Below are 27,676 nucleotides of genomic sequence, written 5' to 3' on the forward strand. Positions count from 1 at the left end.
GAGCAGCCGAGCTCTTGGAGCAGTCCACAGCCGATATTGAGCGGCTACAGCTTGCTGCGCCTGAACGGCCACCTCCAGAACTTTCAACGCAAACTCATATGGTTGAGGACGAGATGCCTTTTGAAGACCCTGAGGAAGATGTTGTGGCACAAATGAGGGCTCAGCCTAAACGGAAGCCCAAACCACAGCCAGCGGCGCAACCTGCTCCAACGGTGCCCTGCCGGGGGTGCGGAGGCCGTCACAACCGCCCGGCCTGCCCCTTCCGCAATGCTATCTGCCTCAGATGCAAGGGGGAAGGCCACCTGGCAAAAGTCTGTAGGGCCCTACTGCCGGCACCGTCGTTCCTGCAACCTTCAAGCCGATCCCAGGGGCAGCCGCGCCGCCAGCAGCCGAGAGCTGCACGGTGGGCGGAAGACTGTTATTCCACCTGTCAACCTATTACCTCTGACTGTGCAGCGAACCAAGCCGCTGCGGGAGCCCGGAAGGTCGCAGCCTCCGTCCAGCTGGAAGGTCAGCCTTGCCGGATGGAGGTGGACTCTGGCTCTTCCCGGTCCCTCTTGCCCTGGTCCCTTTTCTCTCGACTCTGTCCTAAAGTTCCCCAGAGCCGCTTATTGCCGTCTGAGGTTTCCCTGAGGGATTATCAAGGGAGGTTAATTCCCACTTTAGGCTCCTTCCCCATCTTGGTTCGCTATGGGCCATTCCAAGGGAAACTGCCCATCCTCATCGTTAGAGACGACCTACCGGCCCTCTTGGGCCTGGATTGGTTCCCAGCCCTGGGATTGTCTATTGGGGGGGTACACCGGGTTGTCCCCTCTTCCATCGAAGACATATTAAAGGAATTTGCTGACGTCTTCGATGGCCAGCTGGGTTGTTATAAGGGCACCCCCATCTCTTTAAGTCTTGATCCCCAGGTTGCTCCCATTAGGCTGAAAGCCCGCAGGGTGCCTTTTGCCTTGAGGGCCAAGGTTGACGCCGAACTGGATAAACTGTTGGCGCAGGGAGTCATCGAGCCCGTTGACCATTCTCGTTGGGAGACACCCATTGTCCTCCCAATTAAGCCTGACGGGTCGGTGAGGATCTGCGCCGACTACAAGTCGACGATCAACTTGGCCCTTCAGGCAAACCCCTATCCAGTCCCTGTAGTGCAACACCTGCTCCACTCCCTGGGGCAGGGTTGCACATTTGCCAAACTGGATATGGCGCAGGCCTATAAACAGCTCCCGGTGGATGACGATGCGGCGGCTGCCCAAACCATCGTCACCCATCGTGGGGCTTTTCGTTGTCGCCGCCTTCAATTCGGCGTTTCCGTGGCCCCGGGGATCTTCCAGAGCCTCATGGAGCGGCTGCTCCATGGGCTACCGGGCGTTGTACCGTATTTTGATGATGTTCTGATCGCTGCTTCCAGCCGTTCAGAACTCATCGAAATACTCAGGAAGGTCCTCAGTCGTTTCAGGGGCGCGGGCCTAAAACTTAAACGCACCTGTGGTCGCGTCCCTCCTTCCAGACCTCAAAAAGTCCCTTGGACTGCAAGGTGATCAAACCGGTCAGTCCTAGAGGAGATCAACCCTGACTGCTCTTTAGAAGGCCAGATCCTGAAGATGAAACTCAAGTACTTTGGCCACCTAATGAGAAGGAAGGACCAACTGGAGAAGAGCCTAATGCTAGGAAAGATTGAGGGCAAAAGAAAACGGAGACGACAAAGAGTGAGGTGGCTGGATGGAGTCACTGAAGCAGTAGGCATGAGCTTAAATGGACTCCAGAGGATGGTAGAGGATAGGAAGGCCTGGAGGCACATTGTCCATGGGGTCGTGATGGGTCAGACACGACTTCACAACTAACAACAACAATATCTCCCATAATAAAATAAACTAAAAATCAAGAAAAATTAAAGGAGCTTTTTAAATACTGTATATAAAATATAAAAATTATTTTGTATTCATTTATTTCTTTTGGGATTGGAAGCAAAAAAATAATAACTTTGGAAAGTTATTCTTGATGATACAAGGCAAGCTTCAGCACAAATCTACCACCAACAGAATCTACCACCAAGAATGTGACTTAATATGCTTTTTTACTATAACAATCCCCAACCAGGTGTTCTCCAGATGCATTGGTATAGAGATGTTTTTGATTACCATTCAAAGTCAGCATCACTATGATAGACATGTTAGGCATCTGGAGGGCCTGAAGAAGCAGCTGTATTAGGCCCTTGTTTCTCAGATATAAATAGAATGGTGTACCATTTTTTATTGGAACATAAAAATGTTTTATTGGAACATATTTGCACCCCTTAGTTTAGTTTCAAAGAAATCTGTTCTTTTACTGTTATTTAGCCTCTCTCTTCTTGACTGTGTGAACCTGATTCTCAACAGATAACTAATGGAGACTATGTGGCCTTTCCTAAATGATGGGGCAGATCATGTGGGGGCATAAATTTAACACCTTTCTATGGGTTCTTCAAAGAAACTTATTTTTTAAAGATTTCACTGCAACTGCAAGGCAGCTCAAAATATCTTATTTTCACATAAAGATACACAGAACGATAACCTTGGTGTCTTGTAAAGAGTTAGTCAATTGCAGGTGGATTGCATTCTGAATGTCTATGGAGATTCTCACTCACCCAGGTCTTGTCCTAAAGGTGTTTTTTCAAGAAGCAACTGGACTTTCTGGTTTTTCTTTGAAGACATTTCGCTTCTAAAGATGCTGAAGATGCCTCTTAGATAAGAAGTTGAACATCTTCAAAGAAAAACCAGAAAATCCAGTTGCCTCTTGAATACAATTTTAATTTGCAAACAAATCTTCAATATTCGATGGGCAAAAAAAACCAACACCTGTCTTAGAGACCAAGGTAAAGGCAGATACTGAAAGTGTGAAGGATCAATGGATTTAAAACTTGAAGATTTCCCAAGAGAGAAATGGAATATAGGAAAATAAATAACTGAACATTGTATTTTCAATAACAAGTGCACTGCTTTAATATTTTGCTATAGAGTCTGTAGTGCAGGAAAGTAATAATTTGAAATCAGGATACAGAGTTCAAAACTCTTTGAAATTCAGCTCTTACTTAAATTAGTTACTGAACTTTAAATAAGACATTAACAGAGAGGTTTGTTTTTCACAAAGTCAGTTTAAACATTACATTTTATAATCATATGGTTTTCTTCATCTCTGTCTCCAATTCTTGAACATAGCAAGCCAAAATGAACATATTTGGGAAATGTTTAAATTGATTTGGTTTGATAATTATTTTAAATTATACTTGGCATTTATATAACATACTTATAGGTTTAATCCAAATTGTATATGTGATCTCAGGTTAGACACCTGTAGGATGGATCAGGAGAATTTTCTCTTAATTGTATTTGCAAATGTCAAGTAATTTCCTTGTTATATTAATTTCCAGAAAATAATTATTTTTTCCCTTCTCATAGCTACAGTTTTGAAAGCTGATATCACTAAGGTCTAGGAATTACTAGCAGCTTTGAGGCACCCCAAATGAGGTTTTAATTAACTTACAAATTAGCCTTTGTTTTAATTGGTCCAGTGAATTTCACGATCGTCCTAGAAAAGATTTTAGAACCTGCAGTACATTTCTGCCATCCTTGATTTATTCTTGGAAGCATAATTTTCTCATGATATTCATTGACAAATTAGTGCCTATGCCTTAAAATATTAGTGATTATCATAGACTGAGGTAAAAAAAAAAAAAGCTTTTGCTTCATTTTGAAACTGGTATCTCTTATTGGATGCTTTATTTCCCTTCAGCAATGTTGCCAGGTTATTAAAGCTAGATTCTCTGATCATTGGGTCATGGTTGGTGTTGTTTCCTCCTGAAATAGGTACTAGAATAAATCAAAATATTGTTCTGCTGTGACTTGCATCTTGGCCCTTCTATTTATGGTGAAAGCTTCCTTGCCAAGGTAAAGGTCAGCTCTTCATCACTTGCCTGCATGCTTCCCAAAAGTGATTAGAATGTCATATTAGCTTCCATTCTCAGCATCTTTTGTTTCATAAATCCAGTATTGACTAGAGCCAACATTCACTTTTAGCCTTTGCCAGAAATGTGGTTGAAAGCTTCAGGAATCTGAACTGCTGTTTCCCACGGTGAACAAAAAGCTGATAGTATCGTGCTAAATAGTTATTGATTCTTCTGCGAGATGTGTCACAGATGCCAAACCATGAAATACGAGCAGAAATAACCTGAGAAGGGAGACAACCGCTGGCATTTCCAGACAGAGCAAGAGAAATGCCTAGCAAAACTCTGGAGGGCCGTTTCAGTCAATATCAGCTGTAATGGTTAGCTGGGTCAGTAATCTGACTCAACATTAAGCAGGTCCCTCCATTTCTTTGTTTAATCATTTGCCCTAATCTGTCTCACAAGTATTACTACATTGCTTGCTTGACTGCCACTTACTCTCCTCCTCTGCTAAAGAAACATTAAAAAAAGTGTTCCCAGGAGATTTAGATTTGGATGTTTATCACTGATGGAGTCCTATAGTCCACAGATTTTAAATTTGATGTTCTACACACATTGCACCTTCATGTCGTCCCTGGAAACATACAAAGATGTGGCTTAAGAAATCAATATTAATTCCCTGGACACTTTGAAGGCCATATAGCTCTTGGCTAACTTGTGCTGCTTTTTTTTTCATTCCAGGTATATTCTGCCAAAAACAAGTGCTTATTTAATTAAGAAGCATCTGATTTCTTCCACAATCTTTCCCAGATGTTGATGTAGCTGTATTAGAAGATGTGTCTTCTACCTAGTAGTCTTCTATTTGACCCATAAACATATTTGCTGAGCATATTTGGATGATGTAGTTTATCATGCATTTACTTTTTGTTATTTCTACATTGTTTAGGAATTGTGTACAATATATATATATATATATATATATATATATATATATATATATATATATATATATATATATATATATATATATATATATATATATATATATATATATATATATATACACACATACATACATACATACATACATACATACATACATACATACATACATACATACATACTTAAAGTCACAACCCCTGGTATGCCCAAGTATGGGAGAAAGGTCACACTTCCACTCTCTGTCATTAGGCTCGTCACAAGAGACCATCCAGACAGAAACCCAATATTTTTTACTGTTGCCTTTTTTGTTACATTTGTTATATTTATGCTGATAAATAAATAAAGGGAGACTAGTATAGATCTATTTCAAGCTATTTAGCTCTCATCAGCTAGCCATACCCAAGTTTGGGAATCGAACCTGTGCTCCATTGCCTCCCAGGTAGGGAGTTAACCATTTGAGCTACAGAGAACGACTCCTTATCAGCCAGCCAGGGTGGGAGGTATATACTTAAAGTCACAACCCCTGGTATGCCCAAGTATGGGAGGAAGGTCACACTTCCACTCTCTGTCATTAGGCTCGTCACAAGAGACCATCCAAACAGAAACCCAATATTTTTTACTGTTGCCTTTTTTGTTACATTTTGTTACATAAATGTAACAAAAAAGGCAACAGTAAAAAATATTGGGTTTCTGTCTGGATGGTCTCTTGTGACGAGCCTAATGACAGAGAGTGGAAGTGTGACCTTCCTCCCATACTTGGGCATACCAGGGGTTGTGACTTTAAGTATATACCTCCCACCCTGGCTGGCTGATAAGGAGTCGTTCTCTGTAGCTCAAATGGTTAACTCCCTGCCTGGGAGGCAATGGAGCACAGGTTCGATTCCCAAACTTGGGTATGGCTAGCTGATGAGAGCTAAATAGCTTGAAATAGATCTATACTAGTCTCCCTTTATTTATTTATCAGCATAAATATAACATATATATATATATATATATATATATATATGTATGTATGTATGTATGTATGTATGTATGTATGTATGTATATGTATATGTATATGTATATGTATATGTATATGTATATATACATATACATATACATATACATATACATACATACATACATACATACATACATACATACATACATACATACATACATATATATATATATATATATATATATATATATATAAGATTTTTACAACCCATGGTAAGCCCCAATTATGGGAGGAAACTAATTGCTTCCATCATCTGTCAATCGGCTCGTCACAAGAGTCCATCACGACAGAAACCAATATTTTTTACTGTTGCCTTTGTTATATTTGTGTTTTTTGTTTTTTTTTATTTGTGCTGATAAATAAAGGGAGACTAGTATAGTAAGGTTATGGCTAGCTGATGAGAGCTAAATAGCTTGAAATAGATCTATACTAGTCTCCCTTTATTTATTTATCAGCACAAATTAAAAAAAAACATATCTCTCATGAATGACTGGAATGAAACTTCTCCCATTTTTTTTTCTTTTTACATAAGTCACCATTTACAGCAAAAACAATTTCTAATAATCGCCAAACCAGTTGTGGGATTAAACCAGTGACCTAAGAATCAGTTGCTATGTATTCCACAAACAAAACCAAGAGCCATCTCTTGACCCTTTTCCATTTTGATTAAAATGTTCTGAGACGTCAACCCTAAATCAACAGAAATCATCCAGGATAAACAAATCGTATACTTGTGCCCAGTGTGGTGAATGCTGCTTTTGTCACCGAATGTGGTTTAAAGTCATGGTGAAGAAGGATGCATCTAATGTTATTCCCAATGTATAATCAGTCCATTTTCCATCCTGCATGCGAAATCATTCCTTTTTTTCCAACAATTTGCACCACTATTTAATCAGTTTTCCATATTCCAATAGCTTTCCCACCATGCTTCTTTATCATTCACAGTGTAATTCTAGAGACTTGAGTGAGATCAAATGTATATTGGAGTAGTGTCTTCAAATGGGCTTTGATATGAAACTTTATAAAAATACCATTTGCTTGAAGAATTAATAGACTGGGATTACAAAAGTTGTAAAAGGGAATTTATTGCTTCCACTATTAATATCCTAAGAAAAATATTTCTGAAGTTAATATTTGCTTTAGCTAAATCTCATATTATGCATTATGTGTCAGAGAATTTTTTTTATTTTGGAGAACACATTTTTTTTTTTCATAATGCAGAAATGGTACAAAATTGTTCCCCGTGTATCTTGGAATCTTTTTAACTAGCACTCATCTCAAATGATACCCTTTATGTATTTAAACAAACCCAAAGCCCTGCAACAAATGTCATCTGCAGTTGCCCTCAATGGCCTGGAGCCAAAAATTCTGTTTTTCCTTCTGAAAATGGGTCACATATAAGAAGAATGAGACAATAATCTGAGCATTTATATTGTGTTTTCTTGAGTGTTCAAAGTACTTTGCATACATTATCTTGAATGTTCAAAGTACTTTGCATATATTATCTCAGTAATCATCCAAACCACTCTGGAAAATAGACCAATATTATTATGCTGTAATGCACTTGGGACAATGAAGTAGACAGAGTAGCTTGTTTAAGACCAGTTGGTTAGTTTATTATTGAACTGAATATGAACCCTGAATTTCAGTGCAGGTTTTAGACATACACTATAACAATTTCCACGTGTTGGGCAAGGATTGCTTTCCTACATGTGCTTTACTTTTTTATATATTCACATATTTGAGAAAAGTATTTTAAATTATTTGAATTTTTAAAAAGTTTTCATGCATTTTTTTCACATTTTTCATATTGTATTGTATTGACGCTGTAAAAATGTATATCAGCAGGCAGGAGCATTGGGGTAATTTTGATTGAGGCTATCAGGGTTGAGCCTGGTTAGCACCTACCTAAAGAAGAGAAGCCACCAAAGAATTCCAGACTTATAGGTCAGGAGAGTGTTTTTCAATATTGGCAACTTTAAGCTTCAAGCACAGCTTCAAGCACAAACTTACATTAAGTTACATTAGAAAGTGTCTTACAAGTGGTCCCTTGCACTTACAGCCATTGCACTGTCACGTGATCAAAATTTGAGCGCTTGGCAACTGGCATGTATTTACGACGGTTGTAGGGCCCCAGGGTCATGTGATCACCATTTGCAACCTTCCCAAATGCTTTGCAACAAGCAAAGTCAATGGTGGAAGCCAGATTTCCTTAGCAGCTGCATGATTCACTTAACTGCAGTGATTTACTTAACGACCGTGGCAAAAAAAGATCCTAGAGTCAGGCACAATTCATTTAATGCTTACCTTACTTAGCAATGGAAATTCTGGTCGTAAGTCAAGGACTAGATGTTCACTATGATAATTTCCATGTACAGGTAGTCCTCAACTTATGACCACAATCGGGCCCAAAATTTACAGTAAGCAAGGTACAGTATAGGTGGTACCTTGTTCAATAGTAGTAACTGTGAGAGGGATCTTGGAATCCTAGTGAACAACCATTTAAATATGAGCCAGCAGTGTGCAGCAGCTGCCAAAAAAGCCAACACAGTTCTAGGCTGCATAAACAGAGGGATAGAATCAAGATCACGTGAAGTGTTAATACCACTTTATAATGCCTTGGTAAGGCCACACTTGGAATACTGCATTCAGTTTTGGTCGTCACGAGGTAAAAAAAGACCCTAGAAAGAGTGCAGAGAAGAGCAACAAGATGACTAGGGGACTGGAGGTTAAAACATGAAGAACAGTTGCAGGAACTGGGTATGTCTAGTTTAATGAAAAGAAGGATTAGGGGAGACATGATAGCAGTGTTCCAGTATCTCAGGAGTTGTCAGAAAGAAGAGGGAGTCAAACTGTTCTCCAAAGCACCTGAGGCAATGGGTGGAAACTAATCAAGGAGAGAAGCAACTTAGGAGAAATTTCCTGACAGTTAGAACAATTAATCAGTGGAACAGCTTGCCTCCAGAAGTTGTGAAAGCCCCAACACTGGAAATCTTTAAGAAGATGTTGAATAGCCATCTGTCTAGAATGGTATAGGGTTTCTTGCCTAGGCAGGGGGTTGGACTAGAAGACCTCCAAGGTCCCTTCCAACTCTGCTATTATATTTTATTATTTATGTTGTTAAGTGAAACATTTGTTAACTGAGTTTTGCCCCATTTTATGACCTTTCTTGCCACAGGTGTTAAGTGAATCATTGCAGTTGATAAGTTAGTAACCTAGTTGTTAAGTGAATCTGGCTTCCCCATTGACTTTGTTTGTCAGAAGGTCACAAAAGGTGATCATGTGACCTTGGGATATAGCAACTGTCATAAATATGAATCAGGAGTCAAGCATCTGAATTTTGATCACATGACTGTGTGAATGCTGCAAAAGTCATAACTGAAAAACAGTCATAAGCCACTTTTTCCAGTGCCATTGTAACTTTGAACGGCCACTAAATGAAACATTGAAAGTTGAGCACTACCTGTATTAGGTAAGGATTTTTTCCCCCTGTATTAGCAATAGCACTTAGACTTATATACCGCTTCACAGTGCTTTACAGCATTCTCTAAGCGGTTTACAGTCAGTATATTGCCCCCAACAATCTGGGTCCTCATTAAATTTAGAACGTAATGTTGTTGGTCAAATAACATGAAGATAGCAATACATAATTAAAAATAACCCAGTACATACAATTGTGAAATGAACAAAGCATTAATTAAAACAACTAAAAAGGTGTTCTGCTCAATTGGATCCAAACATCTGGAAGAAAAACCATCACTTGCTAAAGGAAAGCAGAAGTGGACCTTGTCGTTGTCATCATCATTTCAGCCATTGTCTAGCCACTGCAGGATGAATGCCTCTTCAGCATGTTTCCAACCAATACGGTCCCCATATATATGGGGAGGAGGAGTGTTATTGGCATGCTGTGCTATAGCCTTAAGTTATTCTTGTTAACACAGTCTCTGTTAAAGTGGGCTGCTTGTATATAGCTACCTGTATGCTAGGAATTTTCAGCTTTGAAACTACCTGGCCAAGAGTATAATGAAACCTAGCAAATGTTAAATTTATTACTTGTTTTAAAACCATCCTGGGATATTATATCATCTAATAGGCACTGTTACAGCAGAGACCATGTGTATCCGTTAAAGGACATATTTGCTTCAGCATGTCTCATGGCAGCTACTTCGGGGGGCGAGGGTGGAGGAAGAAAGTGAATACTGATTTAGGAGGGGCACCAGATTGATGGCCTTACCTTGGAATAAAAACAGTGATTTATAGGGGGCAGAAAAGGAGCTTTCTAAACATTGCTCTAGCAAAGTTTCCCTCTCTCATCTAAAGGCTTTACTTCTCACCTTTCAGATTTTGCAAATTGTGCTTAGGTGATCTCAGTGCTAGACAGGTTTGGGATTATATATGGTTATCAACTGTTACACATCTGTCACAGCAATGTCTAGGGAGATTTTCAGTCATCCAGGTCATGGTTGTCTCAAAGGTGCTTTTCCAAAAGGCAGCTGGACTTTCTTAGGTTTATTTTCCTTGAAAACATTTCGCTTCTCATCCAAGAAGCATCTTCAGAACATGGATGAGGAGCAAAATGTTGTCAAGGGGAAAAAAAAGCCAAGAAAGTCAAGTTGTTTTTGAAAAGCAGCCTTCGGTGTCACAGCAATGATTTGTGGGTTCTCCACCTGTGTGACTCAAGATGCACAATTATAGTTTGAGTTATAAAAAGTTTATTGGAGGGGGGAAATCAGCACTTCTGCATTACAGCATTGCATAATTAATTCCAAGCATAAATCAAGCCAAAGGGATATTTTTGACAATGTATGCATACCAGGATATGATAGATCATGTAATGTTTGAGAAAATTGCAGTATAATCTATGTTCTGGGTCCAATTCAAGGTGTTAGTTATCCCCTTTAAAACCTTTTGTGTCTGCCCACCTGTACCACAGAAGAAGCATTCTATGGACTCTGTCAGTCAAGGAGTTTCAGTTGGTGGGTTCCACAAGAACTTTTTCTCCATGGCACCTGCTCTCTGGAACATTCTGCCCTCCCAAAGGTGAGATCTGCCACACATCTTTTTGGCTTTCTGAAAGGCCTTGAAGCAGGGGTGAAATCCAGCAGGTTCTGAAAGTTTCTGGAGAATCGGTAGCAGAAATTTTGAATAGATCAGAGAACTGGCAAATGCCACCTCTGTTTGGCCCCAGAGTGGGGTGGGAATGGAGATTTTGTAGTATCCTTCCCCTGCCACACCCACAAAGCCATGCCCACAGAACTGGTAGCAAAAAAATTTGAATTTCATCACTGCCTTGAAGGCCTGCCTCTACCAACTGACATGAGACCCTAATGGGAAAGTTGCATCTTGGAGGTGGTTAATGGATTAGACCAGTGTTTCTCAACCTTGGCAGCTTGATGAAGTGTGGACTGCAACTTCCAGAATTCCCCAGCCAGCAGAGTTGAAGTCCACGTATCGTCAAATTGCCAAGGTTAAGAATCACTGGATTAGACAGACACACACCCGTGCACCTCTTCCCCATGTGCACTTTGTTTCCTTACTCCAATCTTGGTTCATTGAATTTGAACTGAAATTTAAATGCATGGTTTTATTTATTGTTTTATAGGTTTTGTACCATATTTTAATTATATGACTGTAAGCCGCTTAGAGATGCCTCGGTGAGAGGTTTGATAAATAAATTTAAAAATTGTGGATTCAAGACAATTACAAGTCAGTGTGTCCAAAATGAATTAATGAGTTCCTGAATTCTTCCTGAGTTGTTTCTGATTTAGTCAGAACCAAGTCATTGTTAAAAGAAGGGCTGGTATGTTCCCACTCCTTTTTCTTGAATTACAGGGTTTAGTGCGCACAAATCCTATAGAGTCCACAAAGCTCTAATTAACGCCCACAGTGAAATATCTTTTGTTAAACTGGTCATTAAGCACACTTTCTGTAGGAAAAAAAAACATGTTAGCTTGGTGGTCTGATGAAGGGATATACTGCCAATGCTGACAGGCCCATAATTGAACCAACTCTAAAAATAACATATGTGCCTTTACCTTTTTTTTTTCAGGTCTTGAAAAAAAATATTAATAATTAACTATATATTTTGCTTTAAGAGAAATTCAAGAGATTTTTACTTCCTGAATAAATGGCCTGCTTCTCAGAAAGCATCGTGCCATATGCATTGGTTTCCTCTTTGCTTTTTGAGCTGCCCTTTGCCTCCTTTTCTCGTCCCATAGAAACTTGCCTGCCAGTTAAGATCAGCTTCGCAGGTCCTTCCCTGGGGGCATCTCTCCATTAGAATTAGGTGATTGGTAACCAGGGGGAAAACAATACTCCCCCTCCCCAGGATATTTCTATTCACCATCATTATAGCTCAGATGCCAACAGCACCTTGATGTCAAGCTTGTAATGTTTATAATAAGGTGATAAAATGATTGAATGTCTTTGTTGCCCCCAGAATGGAACAGTCAAAGATCATTTCTCAGTGGCCTGGCCCCCACGTTTTTGGCAGTACAGCTCTGGTTTTTGAAACGATGCCAATGCTAACGGGGTCGGGCGGGAATCATCTTATAGTCCTTCACACTGAATACAAAAATGAAAGACATTTTTCTGTAACTTAGCACCATTCGACTTTGCTGCATGAGTAATTAGAATTGGCTGCATTTTGGGCAGCTCTGTTTGTATCTTTTTTCACGTTAGCCAGCATATAGGCACTGTTTTAATTGGCATAATTTAGCTAGCCTATGTATGTTGTTTTTTTGGGGCTAGACCTTGCTGGCTGGTTGTAAATAATTCCTGCACGTTTGCATAGGCTTTTATTTGTGTGATAAAAATAGTTGTATTAAGTTATTCACCAAGATTCCAAAACATTTTGAAGAAATCTGGAAAAAAAATTCAAAAAGAATTACTGTTTTTACAGAAGACAGGCAGAAAAATCCTACTTTCCTAGTAAAAAGTAGGAAGCTGCTATCTTTATTTCCAGAAAAAAGTTAATGATTGATGTCTCTTATGTCTTATTCATTCATTCATTTATACCAATTGCATTAGACTCTTGGCAATTTCCAACTAATAAGATAATGCAAAAATGAGAAAATATAACCATAAAACATATAAACCCCAATAATCAGGCATTGCAATCCATATGCCTTTTAAAAGAAGGGAGAAGATACTTTCATAGACATGTAAGATAACAATGACTGAAATATAGAATATCATAAGGTGAAAACATACGTTAAATTTAATATTAAAGTCAACAATTAAAGTATTTGTATTGATTTTTAAAACTAAGGAAAGAATTGTGGGAGATGTAACTCCTGAAGGGATAATGCTCTGTAGTCTGGGGAAATCGGCAGGATAAATCTCTTTCTGGCAGATGAGGAAGATAAGCCCATAAGGTAGAAACACTTTTCTGAAGATTTTAGTTGTAGTACCAGTTGATAATGGTAGAAGAGTCAGGTCTAATCCTTTTCTGATCATAATCTTCTCTTATCCTAATTCCTTGTTCCTTCAAATTCTGAGTCTCCTTCTTGTCTTCTGTTGTGCTTTCCAAGCTCTTTTCTAAGGCTTTTCATTTCTAGGTCAAACAATATATTTTATTTAACATTTAAAAATGTATTTAAAATATGAAAATCGGTGGCTAAATGTAAGTCTAGGCAATCAAAGAGTTTGTCTTTCTTCAGTCTTGTAATAGAATCCACATGCAGAAGAATACAGTAGGGTTCCTCGGTTGATTTTCCTCCCCTGTGTTGCCGACTTCTTCATTCTAAGCCCCTCCTTCTTCCTGGAGACCATATAACTCACCTTGTACTTCCCAGCGCAGCCATACATACAGTTGTAACAGGGCAAAACCACAAACACTTGTGTAGCACAGATGCACCCATTCTTCACCACATAGAGGCAGATGTCAAGCTGTTACTTTTGTCTCAAGCTGAAAATAACTTTTGCCAACCACAATACTTATAATCTCTTATAGTACAAGATTAACAAAAAAAGAGGTAGACTACAACAGTTCAAGGAACTGAATTATTTTCCCAACATGCTGCCAATACATCCATAGAATACATCAGTTTGAAGTGCTTATTTTCTCTTTTTCTAACTTTTTGCAAACTGATAAACCAGAGGACTCTTTCCTGATGACATACAGGTGCTTTTTACAACATTTCTCCTGAAATGTTATCCTGGGACCTGACCATCATAGCAAAATTTAGGCACTTACTATACTACCTGATTAATCTCTGAGAAGAAGCTAAACAGATGTGTCCTGTGATAACACCAATTGGAAAGAACCCTGTTCTCTCTCTCTTTTTCCATTATGCTGTCTTTTATATGCAACAGTTCAAAGCTGACCAGTTTCACTCCCATGGGGGACCATTTCTAGGACTTCTTGAGCATCATAGTACAATAATATACTACTAACTGAAAGGACCACTTCTAAAACATTTTACTTAGAGTCAATCTATTTTATCACAGTTTGTCATTGATATCTCATTTTTAGAATGCAAATCAAGGGTTGGCTTCAAAAATTTTATCAAGGGGTCCTCTGTCCGGTTGCTGGGTGGGTGTGGTCATGATGGGCACGGCCTAGTCATCCTCCTACACCATGGCAGGAGGGCGTTTTTAACCTCCCTGGGCTCTGGAGGCTTTCATCGAGACTCCGGGAGGGTGAAAACAACCTCCCCAGGCTCTGGAGGCCAGAAATGGACCCGTTTCCGGCCTTCCCAAACTTCTGATCAGCCTGCTTTTCAAAATCCTCGAACCTCCGTGCACGCTTTGCACTTACCTGCATCCAAAACGGTCCACGTGGGGAATCCTGGGAGGGAGGGGCAGGACCAGCCAGGAGTAGGATTTGGGGGTTCTCTGAACTGCACAGAATCTTAACTAGAAGTTCTCCCAAACCCTTGCGAACCCCAGCAGCCCACCCCTGATGCAAATCCTCTTAACGCATTTTCAAGTAAAGTGAAATGAGGGCAATATACACAATATGGTAGAATTCTAACTACAGTTCAGCTGGAACAACTACGAAGTATCATCAATTTCTTTTCTTTTCTAATTGGTAGTCATAAGGGTAGATAGAGATGTAGATTCCAATTTAGTTTGTTCATCCAATTTAGAGGCCATCCATCTCAACTCACAACCTCTCTGATGCGAATGAAATGGTTCATGTGCAGAGAACAGAATTTTCCTGTGTCCTGTTTTTTTCAGCAGCCTCCTAAAAATTTCTTGACAATTAAAAGCAGCCTGGGATATGGAGAGGGTCACCAAATTAAAGGAATAAAAATAAAGGAATGATGTGAGGGGGGGGGGAATTGAATCTTGGCCCATGCCATAGAGCTGAGCAGCTTTTGAGCTGTAAACGCCCTCAAATCTGAAAGAAAGTTTGAATGCAAATCTACATGTTTCTGAGCAGCTATTAACAGGATTGTAGCATTAAAAACTTTTTTTACTCTGAAATAGTTAATATAGAGATAAATTTTTAGGGTTCCTTAAATAACTCAACTTCCAAACAAATTTCAGACAAGTGAGCTGAGATGGGGATAAGAGTTAGGGTTTCACGATCCTGACAGACTGTTAAAAGAATAGATAATTTTCCATAATATACTTTCTTTTCTGCTATTGTTATTAAACACTGTCAATTAGGCACTTTGTTTTCGTTTTTCTTTAAAGGGTCCCAAGCCTTCCTCAGGTTTCACATTTTCACTGCATAGCGGATTATTTAGGGTACAGGCTTGTTCCAGACAGCTTTAATTAAACTGTACTGCAAAACCAGATATAGATCAATGGAAATGATCCATAACAAGGGGCTAATCATGCATTTAGCAGTGTTCAGTCCAGTTGAATCACCTTCTCCTATTTCTGTGGCTTTGCATTCATGTGGCAAAGGCTGAATGTATGCTTGGTTGTGGGTTTTTTTCTCCCCCTTTAATCCGTCCCATTAGAGACCATATGCTTGGGCTTCAAGGGAGACAAGTCCTGTCTGCAATCTGCCAGGGATTTAGAAACATCGATAATTTGTGAATAGTCATGTTGGTACTGGTCAAAGGGTTAAGTGCTCAGCACACCAGGGGCACCTCTTTTGGGACTGGAACTCTTAGTTGACTGTTAGGAACTTGATCCGCTGTGAAGCATCTTTATAGCACATGCAGCAATGGAGCTTTATTAGCTGTGGGATTTAAAGACATGTGTTAAATGATATTACAGTATATTTGGCTTAAATGCAGAGGAAATATCAGAAAAAGGAACATAAGGATACAAAAAAAAAAACCCGTATTCTAGAAACAATTGTGTTCTCTTGCTGAAACTAATATCTTTTTTTTCTCAGCTAAGAGGTTAGTATTGCAACTAGTCCTCAGGTTGTTGTCATGGAGAAAATAAGCAACAGTGTTAGATATGTTTGCTGCACAGCCCCATGTGCTCTACATGGGGCTGCCCTTGAAGAGCATCCGGCGACTTCAGCTAGTCCAGAACGCGGCCGCGCGAGTGATTATGGGCGCACCACGGTTCGCCCATATTACACCAATCCTCCGTGAGCTGCGCTGGCTACCTGTGGATCGTCGGATGCACTTCAAGGTCTTACTTACTACCTATAAAGCGCTCCATGGTAGTGGATCTGACTATTTGAGAGACCGCCTCCTGCCAATCACCTCCCTGCGTCCCATCAGATCGCACAGAGTAGGCCTCCTCCGAATTCCATCCGCCAGTCAGTGCCGACTGGCGACTACGCGGAGGAGAGCCTTCTCTGTTGCAGCTCCGACATTATGGAACAATCTCCCCGTGGAGATCCGTACCCTCACCACAGTCCAGGCCTTCCGCACAGCCCTCAAGATCTGGCTATCCCGTCAGGCCTGGGGATAGGATTACTTCTCACCCCGCCCGAATGTTGAGTGAATGTTGTATTTTTATGGTTTAATTTCTTTTAATCACGATTCTTTTTTTTTTTCTTCCTCAAGTCTTGTCTTGCACTCCCTTCCCTTCATTGTTGTAAGCCGCCCTGAGTCCCCTCAGGGAAAAGGGCGGCATATAAATCCTTAATAAAAAAAAAAAAAAAAAAAAGCACATACATACATACATACATACATACATACATACATATATATATATATATGTTATATAAGAACAGCATATATATATTCATAGATTTTCATGGGTATAGGTATGCAGATTTTGGTGTATTCGGGTCTTTTCCCGTGTGAGATTGAGAGCATCTTGCCGACGTTTCGACGAGGTCCCACTCGTCATCTTCAGGCTGGTATCTTCGGCCTCGTGCCTGTGCGAGCTGGTCTTGTTGTATTCGGGTCTTTTCCCATGCAAGATTGAGATTGTCTTGGCAACGTTTCGGCGAGGTCTCACTCGCCATCTTCCGGCTGGATTTTGGGCTTAAAGCATGGTCGGAGTTGCTGTCTTTCTATAAATCTTGGTGGGGATGTGTTGAATGCTGGCTTTGTTTCAGTAAGTGGAATGATTGGTTGTATGGTTGTATCATGATTTGTTGATTGGTGCTGGCTGTGTGTCCATTGTTGTTTCATGTTGTAATGGCCTGGATGGTGGGTGGGGCTCATTTGTTGACTAGGCTGGTTTCCAGATGTCTGGTAGATGGGAGGTATCATCCCGTTTTTTCATGTTATGGGGGTGTTTCTCTATTTCGATAGCTTCCATAATTATTATCTTGTTGAAGTGTTCTGTTTTGGAGATTAACCTGGTTCCTTCAAAATTAATTTCATGTCCTGTAGCTTTAAGATGCTGGAAAAGGGAGGAAGTTTTTTCTTTTTTTCTTACTGCGTTCTTGTGTTCTGCGATGCGTGCATTTATTCTCCTGTTCATTTGTCCTATGTATGTTTCAGGGCAGATTTTGAATGGTATTTCGTAGACTCCTTGGTTTTCTAGCTGGATTTTGTCTTTGGGGTTTCTTAAGATGTTGGCTATTTTTTGGTCAGTATTGAAGGCTGTCTTGATATTGTGTTTGTGGAGAATTTTGCTGATTTTATCTGTGGTGTCTTTGATGTAGGGGAGGAGGGATGTATGTATGTATGTATATATGTATATGTTGTGTTTGTGCTGATAAATAAATAAAGGGAGACTAGTATATATGTATATATGTATATATGTATATAATATTTTAAAAGGTGGGATAAAAATCTTGTTGCTGCTGCTGTTAGTGTCTGCTCCATCTCCAAAATAAAAGCTGTATTTCTAAAGTATGTTTAGGCTTATTTAAGAAACCAGACCATTCGAACAATCAAGCACTAAGAAAACCAATCAGACGCTCAGAATTTAAATATAGCTCCAAACGAACAACCAATTGCACAACTAACTGACTAAACTGGTAAACAAAACATTTATAAGCTAAAGAGAATAGGACAAGAAAATCCTGCTGATGATGTTACCTCCTTTGGTAACAAAACGTTCAGAAACTAAATTGAAGCAAGCTTGGAGAGCAAACCACTATCAAAATCTAAAATCCAAGTTACAAGTATTATTTCAAATGTATATATAGGCTTTATATAACTTTTGCAGACATCAGTTAAACAATCTGATCAAGTGAAATATGTTCATTGATTTTCCTTTCAAGAACGGGGCAATCAGTGTAGGTACTTTTGTGATTTAACAGACAATTTCAAAGTTTAAAATGTAAATGCGACATTGCTACCACAAAATTTTATTTTGAATGTTTCATTCTGTTTGATAGCTGTTGTCTCAGAAAGTAAGATGAGTTGTCATTTTTATGTGGTGATTTTGTTATTTGCTTCATTATATGTTTCAGAAATCTTGTTAAATAACTTGAGGAAAATAGCAGTCTTTTAGAAAAATTGATGTCTATAATACACTTTAGTGAATAGCTCCCATCCAGTGACAGTTATGGCCAAGATCCAATGAAATACAGATAAATAGAAGTACAAGGGATTTCACTAAAATGAGGGCAATTTTTGCTAAAGATGGCCTTTCTACTTCATAATTATTTAAGAAATGTATAAGAATTGTAAGTGCAGATACATTCCCAGTTATCTCATTGTTCCAATACTGCTTAGTTAATGGGAATATTGATGGAATGCATAAAATGAGTAGCTGCTTTGAACATGGAACATGAAGTCCTTTTGACCTTTATGGTGATTATTGATCTTGGGTCTAGCTTTGTCAATATTCACCTCTGATATCAACCATTTCCATCCGTTAACAGCTTTCTAGCATTGTGACATCGCATGAGAAGACATTGGATGATGATGTGACTGCTCTATTCTTTACAAAGCTAAAATCAGTGTAAAAATGCTGCACAAATTGTTCACAACCTATAGATAATGGGAGAAAATAATCTTTTGCCTCCTGAATCCAGTGGCATTTATTTCAAAGTAGACCTGTCTTGAAAGCATTGTGAAAAAACAGGAAATTTTCTCTCTCTCTCTTTCTCTCTCTCTCTCTCTCTCTCTCTCTCTCTCTCTCTCTCCCTCCCTCCCTCCCTCCCTTCCTTCCTCTCTCTTAAATACTATCTATGAGAAGCTTTTGTTGCTCCTTCATACAAGTTAACATTAAGCTAATAAATAAAAATACGTCTTAGTTCTCCCACCCCCAAAAAGCTAACCATGAGATCACTGTTTAACATTACAACCACTGTTCTATAGTGTGTGCAAGATACTATAGTAGAAAAGAACTGGAGAATAAGAGGTATAATGGCCAGCAAAAAACAATAATTAGGAAGTTTCAGGTTGCAGTGGTGAGGAATAGTTCAACATGATTCAAATCCCACTGAAGAGGAATTGGCAAAGGAGCATCTGTATAAGGATAGTGTCACTTTTGGAACTTATTATGTATACTCGGGAAATGCCCTTAACAGAAAGATGCAGGAACCATTACCTAGGCAACAGGGGTTGAAACATTATTTAAGTCCTGATAAGCAAGGTAGTATTCATAAGCAACACAAACAAGGAAGACGGTATTCATAAGCAACAGCTCTACTCTACTGCACCAGGATATAAGAAGGAAAATAAGAAAAACATAATTAGGATCAGAAAATCAGCTCACCATTCGAAGTCAACTCCAGTCTTCTGGAGTTGGGCAGCCAATAAATATAAATAAATCAGTAAAAAGATGAAGAAGATAATGACCTGCAGCAAGAAGAATGAACTCAGTTGCATGATGATGATGCACTCTTGGAAGACTTTAAAACTAGGTTAGGGACAGATCATTATGGAGAAAATCTATGTGATCACTAGGAGTCAAAGATTATTTGATGGTACAAAATGTTCTTGCTTTTTGCATTAATGGCACAAATGAATTGAGTTCTAGTGGCAATTTATTTTATTTTATTGAAATTGTTGAAAAATATATCCCATTCTCCAAGCACTCATCGGGGTATTTTTATAATAATCAAATTAATAATCAAGTCCATATATTGCAAACATCCATGTCTACAGCTGACAATCTGAAACATCTGTGGAAAAACAAAGTTTGGATTATAACATTTACTTTCTTTGCATTCTTCCTATCCCAGGGCAGAAGCGAGGACAGGTGTTTCAATCTCAGCAACTTTAAGATGTGTGGACTTCAAATAGTTGAGAAATTCTGGAAGCTGAAGTCCACTCATTTTAAAGTTGTTGAAGCTGAGAAATACTACTCCCCAATCATTTATATTCATACATAGCAATCAGGGACGTGCAGTCAGGGGAGGCAGAGCCTCACCACTGTCATCATGAAAAGAAAAAAAATGTAAAAGGAAAAAGGCAAGAGCTGAGGTCAGGCTGAGGTAGTTTCTGCCAGAGTCACCGTGGATGACTCTGCTTAACTGTTTAAAAAAGCCTCTAAAAAAGCGCCCTCTACAGGAGGAGGCAAGAGAACAACGTGCCGCATCTAGTCTGACTTTAGGTGTTTTATGATCACTCGAGCAGAGTTAAGCAAGGGTTAAAAGCCTAAAAATTCCTGACGTAGGTGAGGCACGTCATTCTCCTGCCTCTTCCTGTAGAGGGCGCTTTTTAGAGGCTTTTTTAAACAGTTAAGCAGAGTCATCCACAGTGACTCTGGCAGCAACTAGCTCAGCCTGACCTCAGCTCTTGCCTTTTTCCTTTTACATTTTTTTTTCTTTTCATGATGACAGGCAAGACCAGAGTTGAAATCCTCTCTGAAACAGCTGGAAAAGGTACGTGTGGGTCGGAGGGAGGGGGAGGAATTCAAACTTCATCCTCAAGTGTAGATCCCTGCCCAAGTGTAGTTTGATTGCAGGCAGAGCCATGTTGCTTTTTCAAACACACACAAACACACAAAGCTGGATAAAACTATATAAGCCCAACTTCACTGATTGCAAGCTTGAAAAGGCAACGTGGCTCTTCCTGCAATCAAAGGCGTGTGTCTGTTTGAGAGAGAGAGGAAGGAGGGGGAGGGAGAAGAAAAAGAATGAAGGAAACTTTTTCGCAAAGGAGAGAAATAAATGCTGTCGCTTTAAATCGGAACTGAGCATGCCTGGCTGTGGAATTCTGGGAGTTGAAGTCCACAAGTCTAAAAAAAATTGAAACCCACCACTGTGTCAGTGTCTCACCAGCCATAAACTTCACTGCACGTCACTGGTAGCAATAATCCCATAATTGAGCAGCCCAAGTCTCGGCAGTAGTCCCAATAGTATGAGTTGCCCTCTTGATCATGAACTACTAAGTTTATCTTCATAAACATCTATCTAGGCACCATTTATTACCTGGGTTAACTTATCCACTTCCTGGACATATGCCTATTTAATCAGAATCAGATCTCCCTGGATTGGATGGGTTGTATTCATATATAGAGCTGCAGTTTAATACTTGAAATTAAGTTGTGTATATAATATGATTTGTTCATATATGAAATGTTGAAAGCTTGAATTGCATCTCATTGCATCTCTTGTTTATATTCTAGGACTCCAAGGACACCTTGAAGAACAAATGGGCCAAAAAGCACCAGCTTTAATTATGGTACCTGTAGTGGACTTGCCTGGAACCAAAATTATTCACATAGCATGTTGGCTCAGCCAGTAACTTAGGATCTCACTTTTTAACATATATTCCATCATGAACAAGAAAATGTCCGTTATGAACAAGAAAACATCAATAGCGGAGTTGTGAATGGGTTTATTATTAACTACACTGTGTATTATCTGATATTAATAAGTACATTTAAACTTAGAAATATTTGCCAACATTTTTTTAGCTGTCTTCTAAAAGAGAATTCAAAAATATTGCCTGTAATTCCAGAATCCTCTAGAATCATATTTTTCATATTAAAATAAAAATTATGATTCATTGTTTTGATGTGGTTTTTACAGATATTTCATCAGATAAAGTTTTTAAAATGTCTTTTTTATACTTATACAGTATATTGCAATAATTTAGAGCAGTGGTTCTCAACCTTCCCAATTCCGCAACCCTTTAATACAGTTCCTCATGTTGTGGTGACCCCCCAACCATAAAATTGCTGTCTCAGTTCCTAAGACCATCGAAAATATGTGTTTTCCTATGGTCTTAGGCGACCCCTATGAAAGGGTCATTCGACCCCCAAAGGAGTCCCGACCCACAGGTTGAGAACCACTGATTTAGAGCAAACATTCAATATATTTCCAATATGTATGGTACCTTAAAATATTTTTAACTTCTATCGAAATGTACACAATGTTTTCTTAAAATGAAGTTAACCTTACATTTAATGAATCAAATATAAATGAGTTGTTGCTGAAGCAATCATTTTCTTGTGGAATTTGCAGTGAATTATCCTGAGCAGGATTTTATGTACATTGTTGTTTTTTTAAAATCCTCTTTCACTTGTTTTAACCAACTCCTGCAAATGTTTGCCAATTTAAAGACTTATTTTGTAAATTGCAGAATTGGGCTTCAAAGTATACCTTGTAAAACTTTCTGCTCTACAAGAACTCTTTTCTTATGTATACTTGGGATACACTTCTGTTCACACAAGATATGTATATACCAAAATAAGCAATTGATAATGGTAATTAATGTTTCTAATATACAGTGTGTGTGTGTGTGTGTGTGTGTGTGTGTGTGTGTGTGTGTGTGTGTACACACGAATACACCAATGGTGGGTTCCGGATCTTGGTACAATTGGTACGGTGCAACAAGGCCCAGCAGCCACAACAATAATGCGCATAGTGCGTGCATGCATTCTTACCTCCTGTGACGCCTCCGTGACCCTCCAGCTGCTCGGCGGAGTGTCGCACAGGTGCCGTACACTGTCCGCGCGTGCGCACATGGCCCATTTCCTTCAAATACAGGTAAGGAACAAGGGCGGGCGAGTGGGTCCTCCGGAGCACCATTCCGGAATGGTAACTGGTGCTCCCGGCAGGCACCGGTACGCCGGTACTGGAGCGTACCACCTGCAACCCACCACTGGTATACACCCATGTATATACATGCACACATATAAAAAACACTTGTTTTTAAACCAACTTCTGCAAATGTAGAAATTGTATATATCCCTTTTCAGAGGTGATTAAACCATTAGTTAGAATATTTTGTTGAAGGAGAAGATTGGAGATGGCTTAAAACAGGGATAAGACAGTTTTAATTATTAATGACATAATGAAAAGAAGAGCAGACATATGACAAAAACTGGTACAAGAACCAGCTTTGGAATTGAAAATGATGATACTGAAATAGTGGATAGTTTCTGTTTTTTTAGGATTGACTCAACAATCAATGGAAAAGCAGTAAGTACACTGCAAAATAGTACTTCATAAGGTAACAATGAAGGTTTCTGAAAAGTTATTCAGGTGATCATGATGTAACCATTCCTACTAAGATTAGAATAATCCAGACAATGGTTTTCCCTGTCATACTCTATGGGAGTGAAAGTTGGACTTTGAAAAAAACAGGACCGAAAGTATACTGATGCTTTTGAATTTTGGTGTTAGAAAAGACTACTTAGGAAGCCAAACAAACTAATGGCTCCTAGAACAAATCAGTCTGGAATTCTCATTCAAGATACAAATGACCAAGCTCAAATCATCATACTGTATGTTGGACACATTATATGAAGACCTAGCTCTCTTGTGAAGTCTATAATGCGGGGGGAGATAGGAAATGATGAAGAGAATGACCAGCATCAAGATGGATAGACTCAATTATAGTAATGATGAATGCACCATTAGAAGATCTAAAGGCAGAGGTTGAGGTCAGATCATCCTGGAGAAAATCTCTTTGTGTGCTCACTAAGAGTTGACATCAGCTTGATGGGACTTCAAGTGTAAGTTGGTATTCACCTGCATTCCGTTTCCAGCCAGTTGACATTGAAGCCACATCTCAGGAAGATACAGTAAACTTTATATTTTTCTTGAAACCTCCCTCCAGTCTCCCTCCCTAGAGTTCATGGTAGACCGGCACCCAGCAAAGATGAAGTGCAAGTGTGATGTGGAAGCTGTCACAATGTTTATAAGAGATTGAGTGAACCTAGTTCACTGAACTATATTAGTAGAAGAAGGTTCATCATAATCAGCCAGTCCTCCTAGGTAGACAAAAGAAGGCTAAAACTACTTTTATTAAGATTGGCTATAATAACAGTGTCTTGAAAGACTGATTATGCTCATATTGCTAACTAGTTTTCTCTGCTTCATCAACTAAACAGCCCATGTAGTTTAGGACACTCAGAATGCTTATTTTAATACTGATTTTTTTCCTCTTGTTAATAACTAATTTATACTTGTGGCCAAACTACTTTCAAATTTATTACTCTTATTACTCTTTCTACACCTTAATATCTTTTGGTTAGTAAAATGATTATGAGTATGATACAGTATTATTATTTGTTATAATCTCTCTGTCAACTCACAAAGCATCCCTGGCCTGCTCTCAAGTTGCCATAGCAAGGGGGATAGGAAAACAAATTTCACAGCTGCAGCAAGGAGCTGGTATCTCAGACAAAACAAAGCACATTCCAACCGATAAGCCGAGGTCGTCTCCATGGAAAATCACAATGGCTGGAGGCGAGTGACTTCTACAACCCACGAAATTGCTTCGTTGGAGAATGTGACTGATGATGCACCTTGAGGGGGGAGGGGGAAAACAGGGTCAGAGCTGGGACGTAAATTAAGTGAGGTCAGAGTTGGCTTCATTTGGTCCATGCTGACATGAAGCTTTTAATAAATAGCTGGATTTCTTTTGAAGCCTGGCTTGAGGATCATGATTTAATTAGGTCGGAACCCTGACAGCCACACTTTGATCCAGTATTTGTTGCCAAAATTGTCCACAAATAAATTTCCATATAAAAATGAAATGAAGATTAGACTTTTGAAGTTGAGTGAGTTGGCTCACATGTTATTAACAAAAATCCAGAATGCACTATGCAGTCACATTGATTTATGTAATAAGAAACAGTTTAATGTAGAGGTGTCCAACATTAGCAACTTTTAAGACTTGTGGATTTCAACTCCCAGAATGCCCTAGCCAACCATGCTGCCTGGAGAATTCTGGGAGTTGAAGTCCACAAGTCTTAAAGTTGCCAAAGTTGGACACCCCTGGTTTAATGAGAAGCTCTTTGCATCTGGAGACTATACCGACAGCACAAAACTCTGTAAGGTAGTCCTCGACTTACAACAATTCATTTGCTGACCATTTAAAGTTACAATGACATTGAAAAAAAGGGACTTGTGATCATTTTTTACACTTACAACTGTTGCAATATCCCCATGGTCTTAACAAATGTCTTGCTTAACAACAAATCTTGGGCTCAGTTGTGGTCATAAATCAAGGACTACCTGTACTGACATTGAGAGAAATATCAGAAGAACATAGCTACTTTTTATCCCAGGATTGCTTCTCACAAACTGGATCACTGCCAATGTAAAAGAAATGTACTCCTTTGCAAAAGGTCTCAGATTTCTGATGTTACTATGAGGATATGAAATGGACTCTAGTTGCAGCATTTTTAGTAATGCTATTGAACTGGGGCCATATAGAGCTTCCTGTTATATTCATGCAGATGAAAGGGAAAGAAAGGTGCAAGTGTATTAGGCAGGCAAGTATATTTACCTATTCCAATGTATTAGGTTAATTTCCAGCTAGATAATCTGAGACAATTATTCAGGATCTCCAGAGGTCCCCGTGATTCATAGATGAAAATGAGTAGAATTACAGGCTGTTTGAATGCTAAATTAATTTATCCCACTGATTTCTTTAGATATTGGGAAGCATAAAGAATTGGATGTAGTTCATGTATTCCCAGGTCATGAGATGGAACAAAATTCTCCACCAGCAGAACCAACGTGTGAATAGTTCCTTTCAAGGATCCTAAAGGCTTGGAAGCATTTGCAACATCATGTTTCCTCAATCCAACCCAAAAAATTCAGAATTGCAGACCACCACAATCCATTCCAAATATAAACCATTTAAGCCAACCAAGGCTTTTCTTCTCCTAAATCAAGGGAGCCTTTGGGCCAGATCACGCGCAGGCCATGCCTATCACAGCTCTGCAAAGGGAAAAACATGTAACGGCAATGTGACGCAGCGAGTTTGACACCCATGTCATAAACCAACCATATGAGACCATTTAATATTAAGAAATTACCATTTTAATATTCCAACAATAAGGAAGGTGAAGAGATGTAGAGAATGAACATGAAAATCTTGATGGAGATAAATTATGTTACCAAAACATAAAAAAGAAAATGTTACTTGACGAAGATTATGAAAATGTCTATTCCACCATTATAATTCACATGAATATGAAAGAAATAGGACAGGAAGCACAATCAATGATACAATGCTAGCCTGCCATTACATATAATGGTATGAAATACATAGATAAACTTTGATATGGCAAAAATGAGTTTCTTTCCTGTATGCGTTATCTAACTATTTAGGTTTCAGTCCCTTCTAAGCATCTTTATTGTACATGAATATATTTTGCTGGCTCAGAAATATTAAAAAGTCAATGCAGTGCTCTAAGAAAAGAAGGGACATGTTAGACTATGAGCCTATACACACACTTCCCTGAAAGTGAATCTGATTGACTTTAGTTCTGAATAAGTATTCATTGATTTGCACAATTTCACTGCTTTTACCTACCACTCCCTTAAGTAAGTTGAAAGAGTATATCTTTTGATACATCAAAAGATAATATTCTTTTTGAAAAGCTCATGACACTGTTTCTCTTTAAAACTTTTCACAGATGTTCCCTGTAATATGTCAGCCAGGCTTACCACATTTTTAAATAGAAACAAGCAATTTGTTCAATAGTGTTATGAAAGTGGTACAGTTTCACAAAGAAATCCAAGCCTTACATAACAGAAGGAAATAATTTAACATTTCTGTTAAGGAAACATTCATTACCAAAGCCTGGGATTTCAATCTCATTGTAATCAGCTCTGGGTAGAGAGATGTTTAAATAAGGTAAATTATAAAAGTGTAATGTTTAAAATGTTTTGAATCTTTTTAAGACAAACCCCCACCCTCCAAAAAAGGTATGCAATAAGATAGAAATTTATGGAGAAGTTTTTATCTGAGAAGTGAAAATATCTATGCCACAATAGGACTTGAGTTCTGAATACAGTACTTTTAAATTAGACAATGCAAAGCTTTGTTCCAGTTTCTTTGATTTTATGAACCCTTAGGAAAATTTACAGTAATTCATGTGGGGAGCTACCCAGTATGGATGCAAGGATTTCCAGGTTGCAAAGGGAAGCATGAGGAAAGAGTAGTTTTTAACTTTTTTTTTTGTCTGTTCTTCTCTCCTTTCATTTTGCAGTGCCTCAAGAGAGGAAAATTAAGTAAAGATCCTCTTAATGTTATGTGGGGATGAATTAATGTAATAATCAACAGGCCCAAATAAACTCCCGCTAACTTTGAAGTGTTCTCTCAAGGTATTTAAACCTACATTCCTG

At 38.9% G+C, this 27,676-nt stretch overlaps 1 protein-coding gene across 1 annotated transcript in view; it reads left to right on the forward strand.

Annotated features, from left to right (window-relative positions):
* DPH6 (diphthamine biosynthesis 6) overlaps nt 1-22,093 on the forward strand; it is a 218,798-nt gene extending 196,705 nt beyond the window's left edge. The window contains exon 15 of the mRNA XM_087723172.1: nt 21,709-22,093. Coding sequence (XP_087579298.1) covers nt 21,709-21,827 — 119 coding nt within the window. The 3' untranslated portion in view covers nt 21,828-22,093. The remainder of the gene's footprint in view (nt 1-21,708) is intronic.
* Nucleotides 22,094-27,676: the final 5,583 nt, after the last annotated feature.

The sequence above is a fragment of the Thamnophis sirtalis genome, unplaced genomic scaffold (assembly GCF_051295495.1).
Source record: "Thamnophis sirtalis isolate CommonGarterSnake01/CBP01778 unplaced genomic scaffold, rThaSir2_p1.2 scaffold_1, whole genome shotgun sequence".
Lineage (NCBI taxonomy): Eukaryota > Metazoa > Chordata > Lepidosauria > Squamata > Natricidae > Thamnophis > Thamnophis sirtalis.